The sequence below is a fragment of the Ambystoma mexicanum genome, chromosome 6q, assembly GCF_040938575.1.
Source record: "Ambystoma mexicanum isolate Mex_15411 chromosome 6q, UKY_AmexF1_1, whole genome shotgun sequence".
Taxonomy (NCBI): Eukaryota; Metazoa; Chordata; class Amphibia; order Caudata; family Ambystomatidae; genus Ambystoma; species Ambystoma mexicanum.
Genome location: NC_090937.1, coordinates 1578346420 through 1578373818, shown reverse-complemented (window position 1 = coordinate 1578373818; position 27399 = coordinate 1578346420). Strand labels below are relative to the sequence as shown.

At 47.4% G+C, this 27399-nt stretch overlaps 1 protein-coding gene across 1 annotated transcript in view; it reads left to right on the top strand.

Annotated features, from left to right (window-relative positions):
* EXOC6B (exocyst complex component 6B) overlaps positions 1–27399 on the top strand; it is a 2452465-nt gene that overhangs the window by 1898598 nt on the left and 526468 nt on the right. The window contains exon 20 of the mRNA XM_069632299.1: positions 6940–7013. Coding sequence (XP_069488400.1) covers positions 6940–7013 — 74 coding nt within the window. The remainder of the gene's footprint in view (positions 1–6939; positions 7014–27399) is intronic.

Genomic DNA, 27399 nt, shown 5'->3' with positions numbered 1-27399 from the left:
GAAGTACTAAGGAGTGCTTCAGAGGGGAGGGGGAAATATCCTGAGGCAAAGGAGTGGTTGCAAAAGTCGGCCTATATATTAATTCTGGCCTATATCTGGAGGTGGGTAGGCACCCCCAGTCTTCATTCCCCCTGCCAGCAGCACGTGCAGGAGTAGTGACATCACTGCTGCAACGAAGAGATGGGCTTTAATTTAAAAACCTCGCTTCCACCCCTCGAGACACAGTACCAAATTATGGATTAACAGGACAGGCACCACTAACAAACTTAAAATTAACGGTTTAGAGCTGGCAACAATTAAAAGGTATCAGTGCACAAGAATGCTGAAAGAAATAAGTTATCACAGGCCTTACTGGTTTTAATGTATGTGGTAAGTATCGACTAGCACTAACGCCGCTTTGGCAACTTCAAAGTAAGTATCATACGCCTCGCGGGATATAATTAAATAACCAAAACCACAGGAGCAGGTTGCCTAACTGGAGGTGAGTTTCAGGAAAGCCGAAGCTCAGCAATCCAACTACAAGGAGGTGAAGGCACGAAATAACCATAAAAGGCAAACACTTTTGCAAAGCTGAAAACTATTAAAATGAGACGGGGACCAAGTTAAGAGATATAGGTTCACAGCAACACGCAAAAGAAAGAAGTCATCAGATGCATCAAGGGAATCAATCTAATAACCAAAGCACTTGGGCAGGTTGCCAAACTTGAAGTAAAGTTGGAGGAAAGCTGAAGCCCAGTAAAATGCCTCAATGGAGTTATGCAAATAACCAACCAAAGGGCGGGTTGCAAAATGTTAGGTTTGATGTAAGCGGAAGTCCAGTTAAAGCCTCACAGGAATTAAGTAAAAACCAACCCACAGGGGCGGGTGACCAAACTGTAGGTAAAGTTGAGGAAAGCTGAAGCCTAGGAAATGCTGCAATGGATTTCAATGAACAACCAAAACACAGTAGCAGGTTGCCACACTTGAAGGAAGTTTTGATGAAAGCGGAAGCCCAGTTATCCACCAATAAGGAGGAAAAGCATACAATACCAATAAGGCTAACGCCTTATAAAGCGGAAAATCAAGTAAATTACCAAAGTCCTAAGACTGGTCGCAAAACCTGAAGGTATGTTTCACGAAAGCAGAAGCCCATGAATCCAGCACCGGGGAAAACATTACCAACACCTCACAAGGGGCCACATGCCAAGTGGATCATAGAACAAAGGGGACGCCGATATATGCCTCAAAATAAGGAAACGGCGCACAACAGCAGGAGAAGACAAAATGCCTCTCCATGGTGCATGAGAAGGCCAATCCCAAAAACCGGAATTCAGTTGATGAAATCAGAAGCTTGTGAATCCACCACTGAGAACACAAAATTAATAACGCCTCACAAGGGGCCAAAACCCAAGTGGATCATAGACCAAAAATAGGAATGCCCCAAAAAATCGACTTAAGCCTTATGAAAGCAGAAGCTCAAGAATCCACCTCGGAGGAAATAATTAATAACGCTCGCAAGGAGCCAAATCCCAAGTGGATCATAGAAGCAAAAGGAATGCCAAGCCAAAGCTCAAGAATCCACCTCTGAGGTTAAAAAACTAAGAGCGCCTCACAAGGGGCCATATCCCAAGTGGATCATGGAGCAAATAGAATGCCGACATATGCTCAAAAAGCAAAGGAAGGGCACTTGCCAGTGGGAGAAAGGCAGAATGCCTCCCCACATAGGGTACAAGGAGAAGACAACACCCAAAAACACCCAAAAATGGAAAACAAGTGTAAGGCAAGCCAAGCTCCAGAATCCACCTCTGAGGATAATAATTAATTACGCCCCTCAGGGGGCAACATCACAAGTGGGTCATGGAGCAATAAGAAGGTCTACACATGCCTAAAAGCGTGGTAAGGCGCACAACAGTGGATGAAAGGCATAGACCTCTCCAGTTTGCATGGAAAAAACAAGAAGAAAGGAGGGGAAGGTCAACTGCAAAGTCAAAGAAGATACACCAGCCACAGCTCACACGCTGGGTCCACCAAATAGACCAGCCACAGCCCACACGCTGGGTGAACCAAATAGACCAGACACAGCCCACACTCTGCATCCACCAAATAGACCAGACACAACTCACACGCTGGGTCCACCAAATAGATCAGACACAGCTCACACGCTGGGTCAACCAAACGTCACAAGCTTTTTGTATGAAGGGCGGCAGGGATCAGCCTCGAGTTGGCCCTACGTGGAAGTAGGGCCCCCGCTCACCTGATCCCTTGACCCCCAAAATATGTGTTATATTATTTGTTGTTGGTTGGGTTTCTTTCCACTCTAGCTCATGATATAATACAGCTTGTGGCTAAAGTTTTTCCACCCTACCTCTTGTTCGGCCTCATCATTATGGTACTGTCATTACTGTCACTAATATCACCTGTCACACCCTGCATGGCTCCCCCACACTAAAACACTTCCAGGCTTATTTAAATGTAAAGATCCAATTGAAAGTATGTGCAGACCAGTTTCGGTTCCTTTTCTGAACTCATTGGATGTAGGTCCAGGTGTTGGAATGCTGCTTTGTCTTTTGAACGGAACCCTGTTGTTGGAATATGGGGCCATGTCATGATCCCTCCAGTCCAGCCCTCGCGGCCTTTGGAAATGCTGCCTGCGTGATTTGAAACGTGTACTGTATGGCGGTGCTCCTCTATCCCCTATTTCTGGAGTTGCGTTCTCGCTCAGTTCGCTTTCTTGGCTTTGTATAATGTAAAGGGTTTAGCCCTTACTGCTGCTCGCGGCTCTTATCCGTGAAATGTCTTGGAAAAGAGTTCGCTGTCCCCCTTTAACCTGCCATGGGTGGCCGTGGCCCGGAGGCCTGCTGCAACATTACTTTCCTGGACTCCGCACAAGCCGCGCTCGAACGCTCCCGCGGCTGCGGCAGCCGCATTCAACTCTCCGCTTCCCTTTGAAGGGCTTTCGCTCCCATTGAAGGCATGACAGCCTCGTCTACTTGGCCTGTGGGCAGCAGCTGAAATCGGGCTGGCACCGTTTATACCTTCTAAACGGATTGGGCGACAATACCTACCGGAACCCGGTTCAAAAGTTTAAAACTCGGAAAGCAGCTCGTGCGGAATACTTATTTTTTTCATTAAGAGTTTTTTTTTTTATCGCGTGGCGAGCATCTAAGCATTTGCTCTTTAGAAGGTTTATGTTAAAAAAAAGTTACCTTTGTAAAATGCTAAAATTGCATTCGTTTATGTGTTCGCTTCTATCCTTCCTGTTATGTTGTAGCCAGGCAGTGCTTTTGGTTTGTAGAAAGTGTAACACAGCTCGCCAATGACACTGTTTTTAGAGAGATGCGGTAACGGGAGCACAAATAGCAGACAAAGCAACCTGCGAATGCAATTGTGCAAACCTAGTTTAAGTGCAACTTGTATTTTCTCCATCCACGATGGAAGCCTACAATTGCTTCCACTCATATCCGCCTGAAATCACTTGGAAAGAAACAGTGGAGAAAAATGCAACCGATCTTGGTCGTTGTAACTGAGACTGTTGCTATACGCACCCTTCGAGTTTTACACACGCCACCGTGCGCACCTCCATAAGATCACTCACTGCCCTGTCTGCAACCATCCGATGTTACATGTGCTGGAGGCCTTCTGTGCTACCGTGTCTCAGAGCTCTGGGGACAGCGGATCACTGTGGGTGCACTGTCATATGGCAGTTGGGAGCCCCGTAACCCAATCCACGCGATCATTTTTACAAATCCGGCCCAATTCCAGCAGTGTCTCCAGACAGAACCCGCGGTTTAGTTCCCTATGCAAGTGCGCACGCACTCACAATAGGACCTAAAGGAAGACATTGCGGCCCAGAGCGCTCTCTCACATTGAGTATAAGAAGGACTTTCCGCAAAAGATTTAAAATAAAAGTGATATGGGAGGCCGATCGGTGTTAGAGAGAGGCCTTCAAACCGTGGGATGCAGCGGCTGGAGGGTGTGGGGGTGGGGGGTGGATTGGAGGAGGTGTCAAGGCTTTTCAAAAGCGCAATAGGGTACTGCACTTAATAGAAAATATACTCAGAAGTGTCCTGGGGGGGAGGGAGCTCGGCAGCAAAGTTTGTACTCAAGAGGGGGAGGAGGCACAGTAACAACACTTTACTTAAACGGGGCTTGGCATGAAAAGTGTGAATGCCACTGGTGTAAAACAAGAGAGATTAACAAGAATCCCGTGCATGCTCTGTAGGGAGAAGTCTGTTCGAGTCTGAACCATATACTGAGAGATTGCCGTGCCCTAAATCGCGAAGCACACTTTGAGGATTACGATTAAACCTTTTGGACAGGACGGAAGTAGTTGGGGTGAGGATGGGGCTGGAGCGAATGGAAAGTGGGTGTCGATTTTGAAAGGGTAAGGGTGTACTGCAGGAACATCTTTTAATGGCCTGCCCTTCTACTGTATTAATTGTATATAAACATTTTAATATATTTTAATGTCATTTTAGTTTGTATGAACCAGAATATGTTTGGAATGCAGTTGTAAAGGAAAGAAAGGCTTAATTAGTTCTGGCCTCTTTGAGATCTATATAGTACATTCTTAATTGGAAATTAATGTTGATTCACCTGATGATGAATAATTGAAGGAAACAAACCGTCTTTCTTTATGTATGTGTAAGGCTTCTTTGTTAAATCATGCACACTCCGAGGAAAGGAGCCCGCACGTGCCTTTGTTTTCTTGATGGCCCCCTCTTACTGAAGCTCAGTTGCCGCTATCCTCACCATGGCAGCAAGGAAACCAAGCCAAATGAGTGGGCTTCGAAGAACTGTTACCGAAAATCTAAAACGCCTTTCATGAGCACCTTACCTTGTCTCTAATCATATTAGTATTAGAACTTGAGAAATCTGTTTAAAACCTCCTTTAGAAACTGGGATACTGTAATGACAGCCGATCAGTGGGTTCTCGAGGATTTGGAACAGGCGGGCACCTGTGATCTTAGTGTAAAGACGGTCTTTTCAATCCAAAGCTTCCCTAATAGGTTAACTAAAATAATAGTGGGTTAGACCCCCAAACCCCCCAACGCCTATATGTTTGTGAATATGTAACCCGTGTAAATATATGTTTGGAAGATGTTTGAGATGTGAACTTTTAACTGGGTGTGTTTCTGCGCCTTAAGAACTTGTAAATGTCCTATTCTCCGCTCCCCTTAACCTGGTTAATAGAGTAAGTCAAACATGGCAGGATGTGCTTGTGATTCTTAATGAATCAGAAATAACCAAGCGCATCCCTTCACAATGACCTATCTAAGAATGCACAGACGCTCAGCAAATAGACTGATCTTATATGGTTCACAGTTTCATTGCATTAGCAAACCCTGTGCAGGTAACCGGACCGGGTCAGAAATGCAGCCGCTGGGGCAATTATCGCCGGATCACGGATTTGGCAGAACGGGAAATCCCCATTCCCCATTGAGCCCATTCGGGAATGCCCCATTCCCCATTGGGCTGATTGGGGAAATTTCGCGCTCTTACCGCATGCGGTAAGAGCGCGAAATTTCAGCGGATTTCCCCCCAGCTATGAGCTGAAGGGGGAAATCAGCCGAAGCCATGATTTGGCGGACCCTTAAATGTGGCGGTAATAGCACTACCGCCACATTTAAGGGTTACCGCCAAACTCATGATGAAGCCCAGTGTCTTTTGATATCATCATGCTTATTGAATGGGGGAGTGTGCAACTACAAGCACACCATTTTGATATTGCAAATCTATTAATTATTAACTCCGATAAATAATAAAACAAAACCAAAGCAAGGTGCCAAAGACATCTAAATACAATAATCACAGGCAGCTCTCAGTCCTTATTAGAGAGACACCCATAATGGAAAAGGTCAGTGTGTGCTTAGTGGGATATTTTTCGATTGCTGTAATGAAGCCTCTTATTAGACTGAGGTGGCATTGCAGTAGCCACTGGCCATCTTTATTGAAAGTTTAGATGCAAAGTTTCCGTTATCCGTTGTTTTGTGGATCGGCGTCCCAGCACACATCGGTATAAAAGATCTCACCCCTTTGCAAGTGGGTTCCGGAGTACAACAATGTTGATAGTTCTCGTCACACACCTGTCAACCAATGTTAAATAGCTCCCTTTGCATTCGTTCCTCAGGTTTGACAATCATTCACTAGCAAAGCAATGGGGAAAAAAATCATTTTGGTAAATTTGTTGCTGTCGCTGCGATTATGCCTGTTTCTATCTCATTTCAAATATCCCCCTTTATCCATCACCCCTCCTAGCGCTGTCCTCCCTACTTCTACATTTAAGCCGGCAAGTTATCTTTTAAGATGAGGCCATTGTCAAACAATGGAACGCCACCAGAGAACGCCTTCGGCTTTGCTTGCTTTCTAGTCTGGGAATGGGAGCTTCGCTCGCTAGTGACGCAGCGTATCAGATGATGCAGATATTCTGTCCGCATATAATTAATGGTGCGGCAGGGAAAATATTTTTGATAAATGCCTGTGCAACAAGGCGACAGGCGTGAAATTAGAAAATTCCTTCAGCAACCTAAAATATAAATAGCTTTCGGAACTGAAAAGGGTTTCACAGCTGAACAATTTATTGTCTAGGACGAGGGTCGGGGTGGGAGAGTGCAAACTTATTTTGCATGTTCTTCTTTTCAGCACCCCCACCTTTCTTCTTTTGCAGAGTTGTTTGTCCGCTCACAAAACAAATACTCCAAAGCCCAGTGCGGCCCATGGGAATACATTTCAGGTCGAATTAGTACAGTTTCCTTGCTGTCAAGATGTTGGAATTAATGGTGTTTTGATGACACAAATTTTGAAGGCTGAACAAAGCCACTGACGGGAGGGAGACCTGACTCCTTTAGAAGTGTGGTCCTCCTCTCTTCCAGCCTCTCTTGTCTTCCCTGTCATCCGTCTGCCAATCTCCCTGTCCATGGTTAGTTAACGATGCTTTTCATCCTTTTTTCTTTCCCACAGGGTTTGCCAGATCCGGGCCAGTGCCTGGGTTCCAAGGGGACACGCTGCAGTTGGCCTTCATCGACTTGAGACAAGTAAGCCTTTGTTTTTTTTGTTTTTTGTTTTTCTTTTAATGTGTGACTGAAGACCATCAGGTCTCAAGGAAGGAACGGAGGGGGTGCATGACAAAGGGGAGTGGGTGAAGGGACAGCTGGGGGCAGGCAGAAGATCAGAAGCCCGTGTTGATGGTGGTCTCTAGAGTCTTAGATTTCCATGCTATTGGAGCTACTGCTTTGTGGTTTTTGTGCGATACCTGGATAAAAAAGGCAAAGGAAGGGATGTGGAGGTTGGGTGTGAAAGGCCAGCAGTACATCAAGCAGGAAGCATTGTCTCTGGGATTTCTAGACCAGTCCTCAAAGCTGAGACTAAGCACGTTTTTCTAACATACAGAGTAATGAGGCAGGGACCGCCACTGGCATGGAACACACTTTCATAGTGGAATTATTGTAGGGAAAAGTAAAGGTTAATCATCCAGTAAAGAAACATACAATTATAATTTGCTGCTTTTGGCCACCTCTCTGGTAAAATGCTCTCGGACACAAATGGTAGCATTATATAGATTAAAGCAAACACAATCTCCCACTCCTGCTAGCATTCCATGTCTAAATTGACATACTTTCTTTGTATTTTGACCTGTTTGATTGGAATTTTAGGAGAAGAGTATTTCGCGGTGGCAGTCGAATACTGGCCTTCATTACTGGCATATGGACCATCAGTGTGGATCAGAATATTCCAAACTAATATGTCACCACCAGAATATTACAAACGTTTGTATCTTTTGTCGCAATTACCTTTAACTAATGTGCATCACTACTGAGCGCAGTTCACACACTATATATTTGTTAACTATTTCATATTTCAATAGTTGTCTGGCAAATGTATATCTTCTGCTGCATTCAATTTATCATAAATGTTGAAAAGGTATACAGTAACCCCTGATTGTGGAGTGCCATTATGTTGCATAGTAGGAATAGGAATGCCTCCTAAACCCTTTTAAGATCAGTTTCCTCAGTCCTCCCCTACTCCACAATCACTTTTTGCTTTGGAAGAGCTACAAATTGGCTTTGTCTACTGTTGCCAATTTCTAACACAAAAATCTATCTATAAATATCTGTAACCTAATACCTCTAGCTGCACCAGGTGAATTACGAGGAGGGCAGGTTTGATTTTCTGTGAGTGATGAGGCTCTTTTAACTATTTGGGTAATTTTATAATTTGAATATAATATAATTAATCGTCATAATAGACAAACACGGGTATTGTTGACGCCAGTTAATTGAATTACTAATGGCTAGCGAATATTCGAATTAGCAAAGAGTTTCCACCTATGCTTCATAAAAATAGTGGCTTCTAATTGTGCATAAGGCCAAGGCGAATTTGTAAGACTATACAAAGAAAATGTAATGCAGAACAAAAATGCATGATGATATTGCATCCTCATGCTGATGTGTCAGAAGTGTGGATTTTCTCGATTTGCAATCATCCTAGCAAATACACTGACAGTTGATGTAGGCTTTTGCATTATTATTTGCATATACATGGTGGCCCAAAATATGCAAACTATTTTCAGTATGTTTGTCTCTCTCTCTGCTATGCGCACCTGTGACATATTTCAATTTACATTAGCACCGTTTGAAAATGAACTTCCAAACTGCTCTTGATCCTAGTGCATCCATGGCTTTTCTCGGGTTCCTTACACGGTTCACAGATTAAGAGCATATACATATCTGCTGCTGCAGTTTATCATTTGACTTTAGCATTTTTTATGAAGTTAGATACATTGTGGTTGATGACAAAGCCATATTCTTAGACAATTTTAGCAGTGATTGGTGCACAAAGCTTTTTGTAATGCATGTTTTTAATTGGAATTTGTGTCTTCCTGAACTTTCAGAAAAACAGACTGCCTGCGAGTGCAGTAAATAGAATCGGGACAGGAAGGGCGAGGAGAGGTATCATGAGTAGCAATGACTATTAGAAGGGGCTATGGACGTAAAACAAAAGAAACCGCATTGAAAGCATGATTTAATCAACACCTCCAAACCTACTATTTAGTACATGCTCCACCAGGAACTTCAAATCTAGTTCACTGACTAGTCCCCCATTTCACGGATTACCTTTTCCCTCTGTACTACAATCTGAATAGGCATATGTAAAAAGAAAACAATAAGTATTAATTCAGGGATGCATATGCGGTTTTTTGGGGTTTTTTTTGTATTTTATGGATCAGAGTTGAATATTTTTAGCTATAAAACACTGGTAAGAGTCAATATATTTAAGTTATTGTATGTTACATTTAGGAGGTAAATACCTATTTAGCAAGCATCAGGATAATAATTATGAATTCAAAATACTACTTATACCTGTGTGCCAGGTTATATGTTAAGTTGTTTCAGACACTTTTGAAAATCAATATTCAGAAATGGATAGAAATCCACATTCAATTAGTGCATTCTAGATACCAATGTTTAAATAAGTATGGTTTAAAAATGCAGGCCATGGATATATGAATAATCTTTTATTAACTGTACGCCTTCATGACTATTTCCAGGAATACATTGTGAGTTTAGTTGGCCTATAATGTCAACAGGCCCGGAACATAATTGCCGTAGCTGTTGTCAACAGAAATGATGACATCATAGTTAGTACTAATGGAACTAGTGTCTATTTTTACTTTGCCTTGTTAATTATTTTGCTCTTTAAACACTGCCATATTTCCCCTTGCAATGCTTACCATGGCTGTTCACCCTTACGGCCAAGCCATTGTGAAGACTGAGCCTTCTCAGTTAGCCACTGACTGCCTAGATCATAAACAAAACTGCATCACCCCAAAATAATAATTGACCCCCAGAATTACAATACTAAGCTCATCATGCTGTCCAGCTAAAGGAAGTCCTCACCCTGTCATCCCTTCACCTTGCTCCATCTTTCGAAGAATGTTGAAACACTGGGTCAGCATGTGTTTATAAACCCCTTTATGTGCTCCCAATCTACCTACAATTCCAGATGATGGGGGCGTGGCCTGGTGCTCATGGCGTAAGGAGGCAAAGATGCTGAGCTCCGGCCGAGGCGCCATAACCAGATCCTAATAGTGTTTTAAAAACCACCATCAAACTACTAAAATAGCCGTGGGGGCTGAGGAAACGGCGCCCAAAATCACGCAAGCAACCTGCAGCAAAACCGGACCCGGGGAAGGCAAGTAATCTCACACGAGCCAAACCCCTTATGAGACTCACGCAAGATGGCGGTCGAGACCGGGAGCCCGCGCTGCTGAGAGAAGAGCTGACTGCCGCCAACACACCAAGCAGTGGACAACGGATCCTGGATTAGCTCTGCACCCCTCTGCAGGTGGAAAGAAGCTGCGCAGGAGGACAGCAGCAGCCGCCTGAGCCCCGCCTTGCCATGGAAAGAAGCGAGAGCTGCTTCAGACACCCAAGCCCGGGACGCCCAGCAGCAGGAAGACGAGACAGAGAGGGTCCACGTCAGAAAGGACGCGATCGACCCCAGCAGCCGCCGGCCGTACCCAAGGAGAGTCGGAACCCCTGCAGCGAGGAGAGAGGAGGACCTCGCTGCACGGCAGCAATATCAGTGAGAAACGCTACGAGGGGGCCACGTTGAAACCCAGCAAGACCAAGGTGAGCCACGGCACCAGAGGGCCACGGGGTGCACGCAGAAAACTAACAAGTCGGGCAATTGGGCCTAACACCACGCGTCTATTAGACATAAAAGCCGGCACACCAAAAGGGGAGCTGGAACACTCCAGGAAAATACCCTGAAACGCTACCAGCAACGGCCAGGCACCAACACAACCAGATATCCTCAATGAACACCACAAACAAAAAACACCCATACGTTGATCCCACCAAGCCCCAGGCCCACACAATAAAAGGAGCAATACAGGGCAAAATGGCACCGGCGGGCACCAACCATAAACCATGCAATACATGACGCTGGTCCCCGCAGCAGAGCTTAAAAGGTGCAAGGCCAAGTAGCCCCATCACGCATGAACCGCCACCACAGCGGGCAAAAGGACACCAAGGACACCAAGGAGAATACGGGATCAAGCCAAACTAAGAAACAAATAAACTGCGGAAACAACTCGGCACCACCATGTCCGCCTCCAGAAACAAGGGGAAGACCACCACAATGGACACTTTGGTCACAACCAAATTCCACGCCCCAACACAAGCACCAACCTCCGAAGCAGAGCACACAAAAACAACAGATGGGGAAGGCAGAGATCGCCAGGAATTAGAAGCCATTGCCGCACTACGGACATTCATAGACACCAAAATAGATGAAGTGAAGTCTGACATGCAGCTTATGCACCAACTATGCCTGTAATCTCGCGGAAAGAGTCACTAATGCAGAACCAGCCCTCCAAGAGACAACAAAAGACACCACAGACTCAAAGAAGCAAGATTAGAAGAGGCAGAAGGGAGCCCCAGGTGCAGTAACCTAAGGATACTCGGAGTACCCGAAGGAACGGAGGGTTTGAATCCAACGGCCTTCGTAGAAAACCTTGATACAGCAGGAAATCGTAGCAGAAAAGCTGACACAAGGTTTCGCTGTGGAAAGGGCACATAGATGCCTCCAAAAGAAACCACCACCGGGCTCATCCCCCCCGACCCCCCCAATAATCGCAAAGATCCTCAACTTTCAAGACAGGGAAACCATACTAAAATATTCCAGAGAGGGAGGAACCATAGAACACGATAACTCCAAGATCACCATCTACCCCGACTACGTTCCCACGGTACAAAGGGCGAGAGACTCCTTTGTTCCAATAAAGGCCAGGCTCAGATAACTGAACCTAAAATACATGTTACTGTACCCATCCCGATTGAAAGTGATCCATAAAGGCCGTGCAGTATTCCTGGAAACACCAGCAGCTGCCACCATGTGGATGGAGCACAATAAACTGGCAGAAGGGAAAGAAGCAACCTCCCAAGAAACCCGAGGCTGACACCACGAAACACAGAAGGCATACGACCACTCCTCCGCCCACTACCCTGAGAAAAAAGAATCACACTGAAAAGCCAAGGACACCATGAAGACACGAGGCAGCAAGATGGTTATGGCCCTCGCTCGGCCTCCCAACTGAGCACACAGCACTAACCCACAAACAGATAAGTGCATGCCCATTGCCAGCATGACCCCACTCGCGCCCGAAACTCAGGATAGGATTAGACAGCGCGAGAGCACCTCACCACTCCAAAGGAAACGCAGTCACTGGGCGCAACAATTCTAGTTATGTTCTTAGTTCCATTAGTTACGCTGTCTTCGGGCTACAGATAACCAGAGGGATAGACGGTACGAAAACCGCAAGATCCGAAACCAAAAATGAGGGAGGACCAGAGGAAGGAGCCGCACACTGGAAGCGGCGGGCACACCGATGCTCCAGCTGGGGCTGAAACAGAAAAACAACCAAAAATCGACAATGGCAACACAACTCAAGGTAATGACATGGAACGGGAGGGGGATGGGGTCTTACTTACGGAGAAACCGAATCCACTCCTTCCTACGAAGAAAGAAAGTCTCGATCGCAATGCTCCAGGAGACCCACCTCACGGAAGAAGCCACAGCCAAACTGGCAGGATGCTGGTGAGGCCAAGGAAGAGGCGCGCCCTACTCCAAATACGCACAAGGAGTTTTCACATGGGTGAACCCAAATGTTCCATTCCAATTGATGGGAACAGAAATAGACAAAGATGGCAGGTACCTAATAATGTGGGGCACGATCAAACAAATCAAAATACGCTTAGTGAACTCCTATTTCCCCCACCATGGCATACCCATGCACCTCAAGCAATTATGCGCCAAAATAACACACCACAGAGAGGGAAACTTCATGTGGGGGGGACTTCAATTGCGTCAAAGATGGAGCAATCGACAGGACCGACCCGCAAAAATTAAGCAACGCAGCCTCGCAGGCGTTGAACACCACGATGGAACACCTGAACTTAGCTGCTGTCTGGATAGAACTACACCCCACGGAAAGATCCTACTCTTAGTACTCATCCCCCCACAACCTGCATACGAGAATAGACTGTTCATTGATAGAGAACAACTAACGCTAGAAGAATCTGCGCTCTACCTTGGCAGATCGATCTCAGACCAGTCTCCCTTACTCTTGCAATGGAAACTCAGAGGACCCATACCCCCGATCCCGATGTGGCGAATGCCCACCGCAGCACTCACGGATCAGGCGTTCAGAGAAAACCTCGGAGATAAACGGGAGCAATACATAAGCATTAACAAGGGCACCGTGGACAGATGGGAAGCCATGAATGTGGTGACACGAGGGGAAACAATAGCAAGAGCAGGAGGTGTCCGGAAACAACTGAGAAGAGAACTGTAGGACAAGGAAGAGGAAATAAAGCATCTGGAAACCAGCACTATTTAGAGGATGAGACAAAACTGAAGGAGATCAGAAACAGTTGCCAACTAGCCTTGGAAAGACTATCCAAATTAGACCTCTCAGCACGCACCACCAGAGCACACAAAGAAGCTGACAAACCAGGCAGATTATTGGCCTGGCTCTGCAAACTAGAACACCCGAGACATCTGCCGACCAAAATCAAAGATGAAAACGAAGTAACACATAAGACGCAACTGGAGATCAATGACACTTTCATAGTTCTACTCTAAACTATATGCCCATGGCACGCAAGTACCAAGGGAGGACATTAAGACCACCCTAGAAGAAATTTGACTTCCGAAATTAACTACCGAGCAGAGAGAGGCGCTCGAAGAGGAGATCACCACAGAAGATGTGACATAAGCAATCAGATCACTCGCCACGTGCAAGTCTCCGGGGAGCGGCGGCCTCCCGCCGGAATTCTACAAGGCCTATGAAACAACCTTGACCCCGATGTTGCTCAAAGTATTCCTAGAAGCATATGAAACAGGAACCCTACCAGGAAGCATGAAAGAAACGCTCATAATCCCCATGCTCAAACCAAACAAACCAGCAAATGACTGCGACTCCTACCGCCCACTGGCGATGCTAAATTGCGATAGCAAGATCTTAACCACCATATTGGCCAAAAGACTAGCAAGGGTGGTGGGATCCCTTATCCATGGAGACCAGAATGGATGTGTGCCGGGCTGCAATACCACAGCTAATCTACGGAGGCTTCAACACGTCAAGGCACACACCCTAGAGAGGGACGAAGACATGGCAGTACTATCACTAGACGCCATCAAGGCGTTTGACTCTATATTCTGGGAATGGCTAATCGAAGTCCTGAGGGAATTTGGGTTTGGTGAAAGCTTTGTGAGGTGGGTCATGGTAATATACAATGCCCCCATGGCAAGGGTGAAGACTGGAAGCACGGTGTCAAAGCCCTGGGCGATACAGAGAGGCACCAGGCAAGGGTGCCCACTTTAACCAATGTTAGACATCCTGGGGCTGGAGCCGATAGCCATTTACTTCAGGAAGCAGTTCTTTGATGCAGGTATAAAGGTGGGCAGGGAATACAACATAATCTCACTGTATGCTGATGACGTACTTCTGTACCTTAGAGACCCACAAACAAATGCCCCAATCGCACTGGACATATTAGACAATTACGCACGCTACTCAAGGATACAATTCAGCAAACAGAAAGCCTGAACATTTCCACTCGCCGGACTCAGAGGGGCAAGGGAGACAGACCTACCCGAGGTGGGAATCAAGTGGTAGCCGGAAATGTTTCGATACTTGGGGGTCAACATAAAACACACACCAGAGCTTACCCATGAATGCAACACGGAAGCTGTAATGAGAGGACTACGCAACGCCATAAAGCTACCACTCTCAATAATGCGAAGAGCAGCCATCACCAAAATGATAATCCTCCCGAGATTCTTGTACTACTTTATAAACGTATGCGACTACATACGACCACCCTTCTTCAGGAGGCTAGACGCACTTCTCAAAGAATTCATATGGGGACCGACCAGGCACAAATTACCCCTACACAATTTTACACTACTGTACAAAGGAGTGAGACAACTTTCCGACCTAAAGAAGTACTACTTAGCGGCAAGCACAGCCATGTGACGAGGTGGCTGCCAGACGAACCAACAGCCGAAACAGAACTATTACGACAATTAACAGCTCCACTATTTCCTAAAGAAATACTATGGAACCCATTGATTGAACCCCCAGGCAGCCCTATGATAGTAAAGCTAGGCAAAATCTGGACCAAAACCAGCTCGATGCTTCAGCTACACCACCCATATTCACCCAAAATCCCTATACTAGCAGATGCATGCAAAACGCTCTCCGACCTGCCTTTGATGAGGAGCTGGGAAAAGGTGGGACTGTACACCTGGGGGGACATGTTTAATGATGGAACCTTCAGAGACTTTGAATCCCTACACGCACTGGAGGGACTGGCGAAAGGTCAGTTCTTGTGGTACCAACGAATCAAACACACTGCAAAAAAGAAATGGAGCATATGTCCTGATGAACCAACACGAACCCCTTGCTACAAGACATCTACAACCTCAGCGACGGCTGGAAACCTGTAGCCAGATTATACAGCCAAATGATAGACAGACATAACCCACGCAGCACATCACTGAAGGAGAAGTGGGAGAAAGACCTTGGAGCCATTGTGACTGAGTATGAATGGGAAAGGGCATTACTTTACCCCAAAGAGGTGTCCAGAAACGCCAGGTTCAAGCAAATACAGCTGATCGTCCTATATAGAACTTAAATGACCCCGCAAAGAGTAGCCAGCTTCAACAAACATGCCAGTTCACAATGCCCCTGGTGTGGATACGACAATGCTAACATGATCCACATGTTCTGGACCTGCCGCAAGACACTGGGCTTCTGGTCCAAAATTGAACAAACATGCAGGAAAACGGGAGTGAACAGATACAAACCAACCCCGAAAGAGTGCCTACTAGGCACACACCCCAGAGTGAGCAAGCATAAGCACATTGTAAAACTAAAGGACATGTTGTGCATCCTTGCAAAGAGAACAATTGCGATGGCGTGGAAATCACCTGGGGGCCCGAGATACGAAATCTGGATCAAGGAGATGGAGAGATGGACAGAAGCGGAAACCAGAGCCTGGAACGCAGGAACCACTAGAGAAGAGGGGGACACAAATGCCACGTTTGAATCATGGAAAGCAATAATAAGAGACATGCACTTCTCGGCAGACCACAAACCCCACTGACTCCACATACACCATCTATCACAAGCACGAAGCGACGCAGACAAGACACCGAACACACCTCCTAAATGGACCCCTCCAGACCAATATCCACAAACCTAACAACATCCCACCGCTCACAAAGAAAGAGACATAACCATAATAACAGCCCAAAGACAAACTCTGTTGATCGTTGTTTTTTGTTTGTTTGTTAACAGTTAAAAAACAAGACATTATCCTACAAATAAAACCACAAAATTGTGCACTCAATACTGTATGCTTGTATATAAATGCCAATACAATACTTTACAAAAAAAACAATTCCAGATGATAAAGACGCCTCATAGGAGTGTTGCATCCAGATCCAGATTCAGCTACACTGTGTACTTCATCTGCCGGCTGCTTTATTCCTTCTATAAACCCTGGACATCATTTTGTGTCCTTCTCTTAGTGATGACAGGATACAGTAGAACAAAATAGCGTGCACTATTAAAAGGGAGGTCTTTGTTTCCTCTATCCACCTTTGCCAAGGTATTAATGTACTCCAAGGTTTCTGACTATGTCTTGAATGTCACATGGGTACTGGAGACTGACCCTTCATTTAACATCAATGTGCCTTGTTCATGTCACCTTTGTTTACAACCACACTTTAAAAAAAAATTTCCGACAAGGCAATAACCCCTAACATCACGGTTAACTAACTGCAAAGTTGTTCCCCGCCAGCTCCCGACCCCCTTCAAACATCTCTTTTGCCAATTCCTAGTTCTTCATTCCCCAGGTCGTGATCTTTAATTATAAGATTCGGGAAGAATCAATGAGGAGATACAGAGAGGCTCATTCTAATTTGATCTTAGTGTGTTATTTTCAAGATTAAAAAACATGACGCTTTGCGTTGTTGCTGTAAGGCTCACCACCAGTCTGCGTCCTCCCATATATGAGCACTTTTCAGAACGCATGCTGCTGATAACCATTTGTTAACTCACAATAACATACCAATTGCTATAGCTATTTCTGCAAAATTAACAATGGCGGCTCTCTATGAATTTAGTTTTCAATGCTGGCCGATCAACCCTGACAATTTGAGGTTGTTCAAGTTGCCCGAACCTGTTGAAGGTCAGTGCTTTTTCCCTGTTAGTCATAGTCACCAGCTGCTGCGTTTCAATTTTCAGTAGCAGGAAAAGGGAGGATATAGCTAGTTCCACAGCACATTGTTAATTCCCAACCAGTTTATGTAGCTCATACTCTTGCGTCCCTTCCTCTTTCCCCCATACTGCATGGGCGTCCCTTCCTAGGGACGGGAGACAGAACCTTTTTCACCAGAAAAACCTCTGTTCCCTTTAAATTTAGAGGCATGCATGGGTGCGGTCCTGGGAGCATGCACTACACTGACACCGCCCACCGGCACCACACCTCAGTCCCCTTTTCGGCGTCGATGGGAACAGGACGATTTCTCCTGTGCTCCTGGGTTTGGCCCTGCCATGTAATACCATACGCTCTTCCCCGGACTTCTATCTTTGTCTTTTCTTTGTCATTCAGGACCTTGATCCTACGCCGTCACGCTCCTCACTGGCCCATGTCGACTTCAGCAGGCTTCAGCAGGTGTCCAGCCTGCAAGGGTCTCTTCCCTACATCCAACCCCCACGCTCTCCGCCTCCGCTGCCTTGGCCCCGAGCACGGCTGGGCAGGTGGCACTGCGTGCGATGCACTGACTCCACGCACACTAAAGTACAGACTAGCTAGGTGGATAGAGCTCTTTGAAAGATCGCCTCAAGAGGACTTCAAGAACTTCGTCAGACAGAAATCGAGGCCCAAGGGAGGGCTGCTATTTTCTATGGCACCCCTTAAGGGTGACTCCTTTCCAAGGAAGCGCCTGAGAAGGAGGAACCTCTTGTGTTCTGGTACCAGCACACACACCTCGGCTAGTCCAGCTACCGGCCTCATGGCCGAGGGGTTGTCAGATCCTTATAGAATCAGTGCTGAGGGACCGCAAGGTTCTCTTACCGGGTGTACACCCAAGGGGCTACACCCTAGTACCGGTTCAATGTCCGAGGGGGCGCCTACACACAGCACTACCGGCGACACCGCCAAGGGCAATACGCCTTCCAGGCCTAGACATGAGGTGCAGGGTAGGTCTCTTGCTCCACCACCAAGAGTCTTGGAAGAGGCCGGGCCCAGGGAGCCATGCACCACGACTTTGGCACACAGCTCGAGGAAATGGTCGTTGGGCCAGACATTATGCCAGTCAATACGCCGGCAAGTGAACGAGGTTTAAGGTGGGACTGGTGTCAACCAGGTATGTGGCCTACAGTTTATCCATCAGCGGCGCAGGGCAGGTTCCCCCTGCTACCCAGGCAGTGTGTGCTCTGGACGCAGTAGCCCCCAGCCACTCCATCAATATCGCCTGCCTCCTCTTCAGCCTCCGAAGACAAGTTCCTCGACAGGTTTGTGGAGCTGATGCAAACCCCCCTGATGGAGGCCATCCTGCAGGATGCAGTCAGGGATTTGCTCACTCCGGTCACCCCTCCGGGGCCCATAGTCATTCCTCCCATGGCTCCGGCGCCACAGGCCCCAGCACAGCCCCTGCTGCCCTTGCCGGCCCTTTTGCTTCCAGCTCCCCTGCCTCCCACAGTTCAGGTGACTCCACACCAGCCTACGGCTCTGGTCCCCACACCACAGCCCATGGCGTCCAGCACTCCTCCACCTGCTTTGGACCAGCTGGACGCCCGGGCGTACACAGACGAGGAGAAGGACCCTAACACGCTGTCATCAGCGAAGGCCTTCCACGGCGGTTTGCAGGGATAGCAAAATATTTGGGCGTCCTCAACCCGAGGTAGAGCAGCCCGAGGAGGGGGGTCTTAGCAGAAGTCCTCACCCTACGACCCACTGCCAAAACAGGTATCCTGATGCAGAAGGAAGTCGTGGAATTGGCCAAAAAATGGGTGGCTCAAGCCACACTCAGCCAAACCTGTCAATAAACACCTTGTTGACAAGTATAGACAGACGGAGGGGGATCCACTCTTGCTGTCGGCGCACCCTCAACCGCATTCTTCAGTGATTGCTGCGGCGTCACTCTACTCTTAGCCTCAATCGTCCTCGGCCACCCCGTCCTGGTAGGCAAGGAGGAGAAGATCTTGGAGGCATACGGGAAGAAACTGTACTCAAAGCCTCCTTGCACCTGCGTCAATCCAACGCGGATACCATGCTGGCGGTCGCTAACCAAAAGTTTTCCTTCCAGAACTTCCGGTTCAGAGCCAGGCACGCTTCAAGGCGGGCCTAGGAGAACCAAGCTGGTTGTGCAGGACATCATGGAGTTCACAGTGGCCCACATCAATACCTTTGGCTGGGCCATCTGCATCGCCACGGACAAGAGAAGGACGACATGGCTTCAGGCTACTAAATTTAACCCTGATGTCCAGGAACGCATATTGGACCTTCTGTTCGAGGGTAGCAACCTCTTCCACTCTACCACCGATGAGGAATTAGATAAAAAGAAAAACAGCTTGCAAACTGCGAAGTCTTTATCCTAACGAAGGCCACACCCAAGGCATACACCCAGTCGCATCAAGGCTCCGACATGGTGCACTCGTACGGCAGGTTCCAGGGCTTCCAGGAACGGAGGTCGAGACAACCTGACCGTTCGTCCATTCAGCACTGGCGCAAACAACCAAAAGGGGGGGGACAAGGGTTTCTTTCAGGCCCCCTCCACAGCAGCAGCCTCAGAAGGAAAGAAAGCATGATTCGTTCCTCGGGTCCACATGTCTCCAGTGGGGGCAGGCTTGCCTCACGGGCAATTATGGCACCAGAACTTCACGGTCCCCTAGATCCTCTCCTTAGTATCCTCGGGTATGGCTTACTGGTACCTTCTCCTACTCCTTCCTCCCCTCCACTCCCACAGATTGGGACAGCAACTCTATTGGCGGAGATCTGGTCACTCGTCGAGAGCCAGGCAGTGGAAGAAGTCCCAGCCTCCCAGAGAGGATTGCGCTTTTATTCCAGGATTTTCACCATACATAAGAAGAACCAGGCTGGCCTGAGAGTTGAGTTGGACCTATCCACCCTCAACATCTCCCTCCCTCGTCAGAAATTCAAGATGGTAACGCCAGCACTCATTGCGGAGAAACTAGACCGGGGAGACTGGATGAGCTCCCTGGATCTGAAAGACACCTATCTACACATCTGAATTTGGCAGCCACATTGCTCCTTCCTGCGCTTAAGAATTATGGGCTTCCATTTTCAGTACAAGGTGCTACCCTTTGGCCTCAACTCACCCCCGGGGTATTCACCAGTCTCATGAATGCAGAGGCAGCCCTACTCGGGGCCCAGGGCCACCATGTCTACACGTACCTGGACGACAGGCTCTTCGGGGCGAGATCTCAGGAGGGGGTTACCCACACTTCCTCCGAACATCTAAGCACTCTCCATGACCTAGGATTTACAATCAACCTCAAGAAGTCGCAGCTGCAACCCACCCAGAGCCTCACCATCCTGGGCCTCATCTGGGATACGAACTCCGAGAGGGTCTTTCCCTCGGAGGACCTCATTGCGGCTATCAAGAGAGCCACTACAGACTTGCTTACCAGAGCAGTGACCTCAGCCTGGTGGTACCAACAACTGCAGGGTAGCGGTGGTCCTGGCTGCGCCATACATATGACTCTGGATGAGGAGATTATAGCTGTACTTCGCATCCTCATGGAATCGGGAGAGGGCCTCCCAAGTGGAGCTCATCAGCATACCGCCTTCTCTCCACCAAGACCCCTCATGGTGGTCCAGGGACTGCAACCTGCGCGCGGGCAGGGTGGAATGCCACACTGGACAGCTACACCGTCCACGGAGTGTGGACCCGACAAGAGCGGCAATCACATATCAACTGGCTGGAGCTCAGGGCCATATGGTTAGCTCTCAGGGCTTTCCTTCCGCTCATTGGGGACAACTCCGTCCTTATCCAGATTGACAACTCCACCAGCATGTTCTATATCAACAAGCAGGTGGGTACCAGTGGTGTCCACAGACATCAGGCTGGTCACCATTAAGACAGCTTTGTTGGTGGGCCTCACATCCGCTCGCTGAGTCAGCGAGATCCAGGCTCTGATGCCGTCGGAACCCTATATCACGTTTCACAGGTATGAGGTGGTCCTGTGGAATCACCCGGCATTCCAACCAAAGGTACCAACCGCTTTCCATTTTAACGAGGAAATAGCCCTGCCTATGTTTTTTGCTGACCCCGAAGCTGAGTCTTGCACTGTTTGGACATCAGACGCGCTCTCAAATTTTACCTGGACGGGACCAAGGGCTTCCACAAGTCGGACGCACTTTTTGTCACCTTCGGGGGCTCCAGGCCCAGATATCAGGCATCCAAGGCTTCAATAGCACGGTGGATTGTTGCCGCCATCAAGGAGGCCTACGAGGGGCAACACAAGCCACTGCCAGCTAACATGCACGCTGTCAGAGCCAAGGCCACGGACATTGCCTTCCAGCGGCTTTCTGCAAGCATTACTGTTTGGATGCCAGCTCTAGGTTAGACACGGCCTTCGGACAGGTGGTTCTAAGGAACCTGTTTACTTAAGGAGGGGTCCGCTCTGCACCCTGAGGATGCATTCAGTTGTAATCACCCATTCAGTATGGAGGAAAGGGGACGGGACGTAAGAGTGATTGCAAGTTACTCACCGTAGTGACCAACGTACTCTGTCCCCTTTCCTCCATATGTCCCACCATCCCCCCTAAAAATAATGGTGTCATTAGGCAGTGTTATATATTGTCGACACGTCAATGGGGACTGAGTTGTGGTGCCTCTAAATTTAAAGGGGGAAAAAGGGTTTTCTGGTGAAAAAGGTTTGTTATATAGCGCTTTACTCCAAAGCGCTTTACAGAATAACAACAAGGTATAATAATGAAAGAAGCATATTTACAAACATGTGCAGTGTGTATTGTTGGCAAAATCCTTCTTAAGGCTCCCACTCGTGTGCCTGTTTCCTGTCAGCACCTTTGTTTAGTCACCACATTAGGTTCACCAATTATAAGTGATGCAGATCCCTCAAAATTATTAGTATTTGTGTTAACTATGTCCACAGGGTCCCAGCATGTGCAGAGATTCCCTTCCTTTTTAATGATGCTGATTCAGTGCCCAGAGAGTTGAGTAATCTTACCAACGCAGAAGTACAAGGTGTTTGTCTGTTGGACAAATGTACTCAAACTTTCCAGGGCGCACACTGCGATTCACACCAAACAGTCTCTAGCCCCAGCTCTCCAACCAAGCCCCTTTGACGCATGGGGTCAGTTAGATGCAGGCGTCAAATCACAACAATTCCCCCCTAGACCAACATATTTTGCATTTATGGTGCCACTCCCCTTGGTGTGATTCTCAGTGCTTGCGGGACAACACAGTTCAGCCAATCAGTCTAAACTAGTCCAGCCGCAGGGGGGTCCTTCCAGTGGATATCCAGCATGGCTTCTGTGAAGGCATCATGAAGCAATACACAGACAACAGATTCAAAGTTCAAATAAAATACTAAATGTCAGGATGGTCTAAAGCCTAACTTGCCCTATGCTAAAGTGGGATTTCCCTACCTAAAGAAACTAATGACGTTCTGAGTCAGTAAAGTTCAACTTAGTCTGTCTGGGTCCAAAACCTATGCTTGCCCTCACAACTAAACAATGTGTAGGGATGTCAACAATAAACTAAGCACTGTTCCAAAAAATATTTCTGAGCCTCTTACAGCTCTTGGCTTAATTCACAGCTCCCCTTTCCCAAGTTCAAGACAGTTCCACAAAGTCTCAGTGTTCCCTTCCGCAAAAAGATAAAATCGTTCCAGATAGGCCTCAATGTTTCTTTCCCCAAGGCAACAACAAAGTTTATAAGGTCTTAGGTTTCCCTTCCCGAATACATCAACTTGTCCAACTTGTCAGCTCACACTTCGTTTTAGGCTATTAAGATTTAAAACTAGTTCAAGGTCAACTTTACACTCATTCTGATTCCTTAAAAACCTACACAGATTGCTCTCTTCTGCTTTCATTTCAGCAATCTTTCATGCTTATCTGTAGGCTACTTTGTGTAACGCTCACCTGGTATCCACGGGGACGTCACTCAGCCTGTTCTGACCTCTTATGACCTCGAACCCTTCCCTGGAGGCTATTCGACTGGAGACTGGGCCTGAAACACAGTATTGGTAGAGTTTAACTCCCTATTGTCTCTGTGTGCTTGAACCCCTTCGTCCCCGGGGTCCAACCCTTCCCTTTGATCCACAGCTCACCTTGTTTTCTTGGATAGTGTGCTCTCCGTCCTGCCTTCAGCGCAGGGGCGCTGATTGATGCGGTTTTGTTGCTGCCTAGTTACTTCACTGGCAAGAGTCTGACAGGTAACTATAATGAGTCTTTTGAACAGTTCTCTAACATTGTTCCTTTCCTTCCTTAGATGATGGCGGTGTGCTGCTGAGATGAGTAGCGCTGAAGGTGAGTGAGAGCGCGATGCACCCCTTTCGTATTTGCATTGAGTTTTTTTCTGTATTTTTTAGGTGCCTCAACGTTTTCAGCGTGGATGCCGGTTATGAACAACAAACACGGTGGGTAAGCGAGATATGCGGCGCCTCTAGATGTTTCCACGCTACCCTGGAGTGTCTTTTCCCTCATGCAGATGGATGAGAAGTTCCAGAGACAGAGTTCCCCCAGAGCGGCTGGGATTCAGGTAAACGTTTGAAGCTCGTACAGTATTTAAAAATAAGCGAAGATTTGCAGAATGCTTACTAATGCCTTTTTCTGTTCTTTTCCCTTTTTCTTAGGAAGCGGCTTGTCGGGATGGGAATGACAACGCCGAAGATGGCTGCATAACAGAAGGAGCGATGACTGATGGGCAGAAGCACCGGAAGGTAAGGCTGTTCCTAACAGTGTTCTTGTTCTTGCAGGAGCTGAGCGCAGAAGAAAGATGCAGGCCTACTGGAGACCAATCTGAACACGGGGAGTGTCACGCTGCAGGTGCAGAAAACGCAAAGCATGTTTCTCAGCCTGGGTTTGGCTTAAATAGTCTCTGGGTAACCCAGGTGCCTCTGGGCTGAACCACACTCAAAAGACTAGAACGCACATGCAGTTCTGGGAACTGAAATATGTGGGGGCATCCATCTTGTCCCCATCAATGCACTACAAGTCCAATCCCCAATGTTATCCTATGGGAGTGAGTGAGTTTGGTGCCGAAAGCGCCAAGTCAGACTCCAAGTGGGTCTTTGGAGGGATGGAGAGGCCCTTGAGGGCCATGTAGGTGATCCTGGCCTGGCATGTCAATCTTGGAGGGCTGGGACACGAGGGGCAGGAATCATGACACTTTGGCTTTCACAAACAGGGTCTCCACTGTCCACACGGTCCACACTTTACAGGTCACGCAACCGATAAACCTTGGCTTTCTTGCCCACACAGGTTTCTTTGTCACTGCTCCTGTGTTTTATTTCACCTTTACTTTGGTTTGTCCTTGCCAGTCTCTTACCTTTGCCACAATGTTTTTTACACAGTTCACTTTGTGGTGTCTACTTTCCTTCACCACATTACTTTCACGCTCTTCAGTAATGTTCATCACTTGTTTTGTCACTTTATCTCATAGGATTCATTACTTGCCTTTCAGTACTTATTACGTGCATTTCACACTTGCTTACTTTCCATTAATAATTTTATCAATCCATTCCTTTGGTTTCGTATTCAATAATGCTTAATTCATGAGGCTTTCTCTTATAGTTCAACTTGTTCGTATAAACCCTCCCTTTGGGTTCACTTTCACTTGCATCTCTTTTCGTTCACCTGGCAATCACATTTGCCTCCCAAAAGCCCCAAGGGGCGCCCTGGTACGAGTGTTCCCTGGCACCTCCTCTGGGCGTCTTCTTTCTTTGCTCTCTGCTCTGCTTCCACACCTGCGTTACGCTGCGAGCCGAGCTCACACTTTGAAAACGTCTCTGTGGATTGCCAGCAGCTTTGATTACCACTTGGGATGCTGCCATTAACTTGCAGTACTGGAGTCTCTTCCGTGCTCCATAATTCCGGCTGTGGGCACCTGACCAAGGAGGCTTGAACTGCCAGCGGCCCGCCCTGGTGTCGCGGTCTCTGCAGGGTATTCACTGGTGTCCTGACCTCCAGGCAGGATGCTTCTCGGCAACCTCCGTCTTGACTAGATTTCTCTCCTCGCAGGCCTGACACACATGGCCGGACTCCTCTCTGGTCTCTTCCTCTCATTGTCGGCTCCACCTTTTATGCACCTGCAACCACTTAACAGGTTGCCGGTGTGAGTCTTTAGGCCTATTTGCCTGACCATAGTTACTGGTGTTCTCTGGACATGACTGACCCTCATAACAGCCTTCAGACCTCTTCCTTGTCTAAGTATCAGAATGGTGAAATTACATGTTAGTGTGTATTGCTCCTAGTCATCACTTCCTCCTCCCAGTACTATAGTTGTGTGACTGAGAGGGGGCTAAGTGTGTGGTAATGGGGAAGATTGATAATACCCTGCAAAGGTAGATGGAGGGCAGAGCGCATTCCGATAATGTCTCATGTTAACCATAGGGGGTGAATGTGGGAGTATTCTGTCCCTATTATAAGGTGTTTTTGTTATAGTTTTCTTCTTAGTCCATTGTTACTGAGGTTTTATCCAGGGGCTGGTTTGTAAAGAGGAATTGGGGGAGGGGGAGTTTGAAAGTACCCTATAAAAGCCTCATGGACTAAGGGTTCATAATGGAATGGAAACAGGATATACCATGTTTCTCCTGATGACCACCTTCTTCCACTCCCCAAGGATACTCCACCAGGGTGACGCTCCAAGACTGCAGAGGGGAGAAGAAAAGGGAGGAGTCGAAGATAACACCCATGTTTCCTTCACAGGGGGGTGAGGGGAGGAGGGCCCATAGAGGGTGGCCAGAGTGTGAGGAAAAGTGAGGACAGGGGTCCCAATGAGAAGGATCTCTTTGTTACTGGTGTTAAGGTAGAGATCATTGGTGAAGCACCATGTCTGAATAGTAGAGAGGCAATCCGGAATGAGCGAGGAAGTGGAGGAGCCCGAGGAGAGTAGTTTGAAGAAGAGCTGTGTCTCATCTGCGTAACACTGAACGTTAGGAGAGAAGGTGTCCACCTTCTTTTCTAATTTCCAGTGTTATGCATATGACAATGGGCTAAAGAGGCCAAGTAGATATTGAAGGGCCATTGAGAGAGGAGTGAACCCTGGGGGACACCACATGTGGAGAGTGAGATGGAGGAGAAAAAAGGGCCCAGTTGGACCTGAGAGGGTCACATAAGACGTTTTTCTTGCCACATTTCTCTTAAACTTTTGACTGCCCATATATTATGTATGTGGAAAATGAGGGATCCCTTTATTCCACATAGCTGCATAACCTTAGTAAATACTAAGAACATTTATTTATATTTATTTATTTTGCATTTGTAAAGCGCACTGCAGCCCACGGGCATAGAGGCGCTCTCAAGGATACTTAAGAAGGCTTGCTTGAGGTTTACAATAAGCGGCCCAAGAAGTAAATAACGTATGCTTTGGTTGGTACAGTTACAGAGAAACATTATTATACATTGTTAGGTGTGAGACATTCAGGGATGGAGTATATGTCAGGAATCGTACAGGAGGAGGCGCTCTAGACAAAGGGCCTATTTTTTAAGACCTTGCGGAATGCAGCATCGGATTCGATTGATCTGATCTCGTTCGGGAGGTTGTTCCAGAGAGAGGCTGCCATTGTTGGGAAGCTCGAGCCCCCAGCACGCACTCTACACGTGTGAGGAGTCAGGATGCGGTTGGCATAGGCGGCCCTGGAGGGTCTACTCGCTGTTTGTTTGGAGATCCTTTGTTCGAGATACGGGGGTGCGAGTCCGTGAAGACATTTATGTGTTAAGGCAAGTGTTTTGAAGACCACCCTTTCTTTGATGGGTAGCCAGTGTGCCTCTCTCCTAACCAATGAGATGTGTTCCCTGCGTGAGATGCCTGTTGCGGCCCTTAAGGCATTGTTCTGGGCAATCTGGAGTTTAGCAAGGTTTCTGTGAGAGGTACCGATGAAGAGGGCATTGCAATAGTCGGGAGCTAATGATAGCTCAGGCTATGGTGATGCAGTTCTGTTGGCTGAGGAATGGCCTGATCGCATTGATCAATTTGGAGTGGTACGCTGCTGAGGAAACTATAGCATTGACCTGCCTATCCATGGTCATGTTAGGTTCTAGGTATAGGCCCAAGGTCTTAATGGTTGGTGATACTGCAATGGAGGTGTTGTCTATATTGAAGGCCTGATGCTCCTTGTCGAGTTTGCTC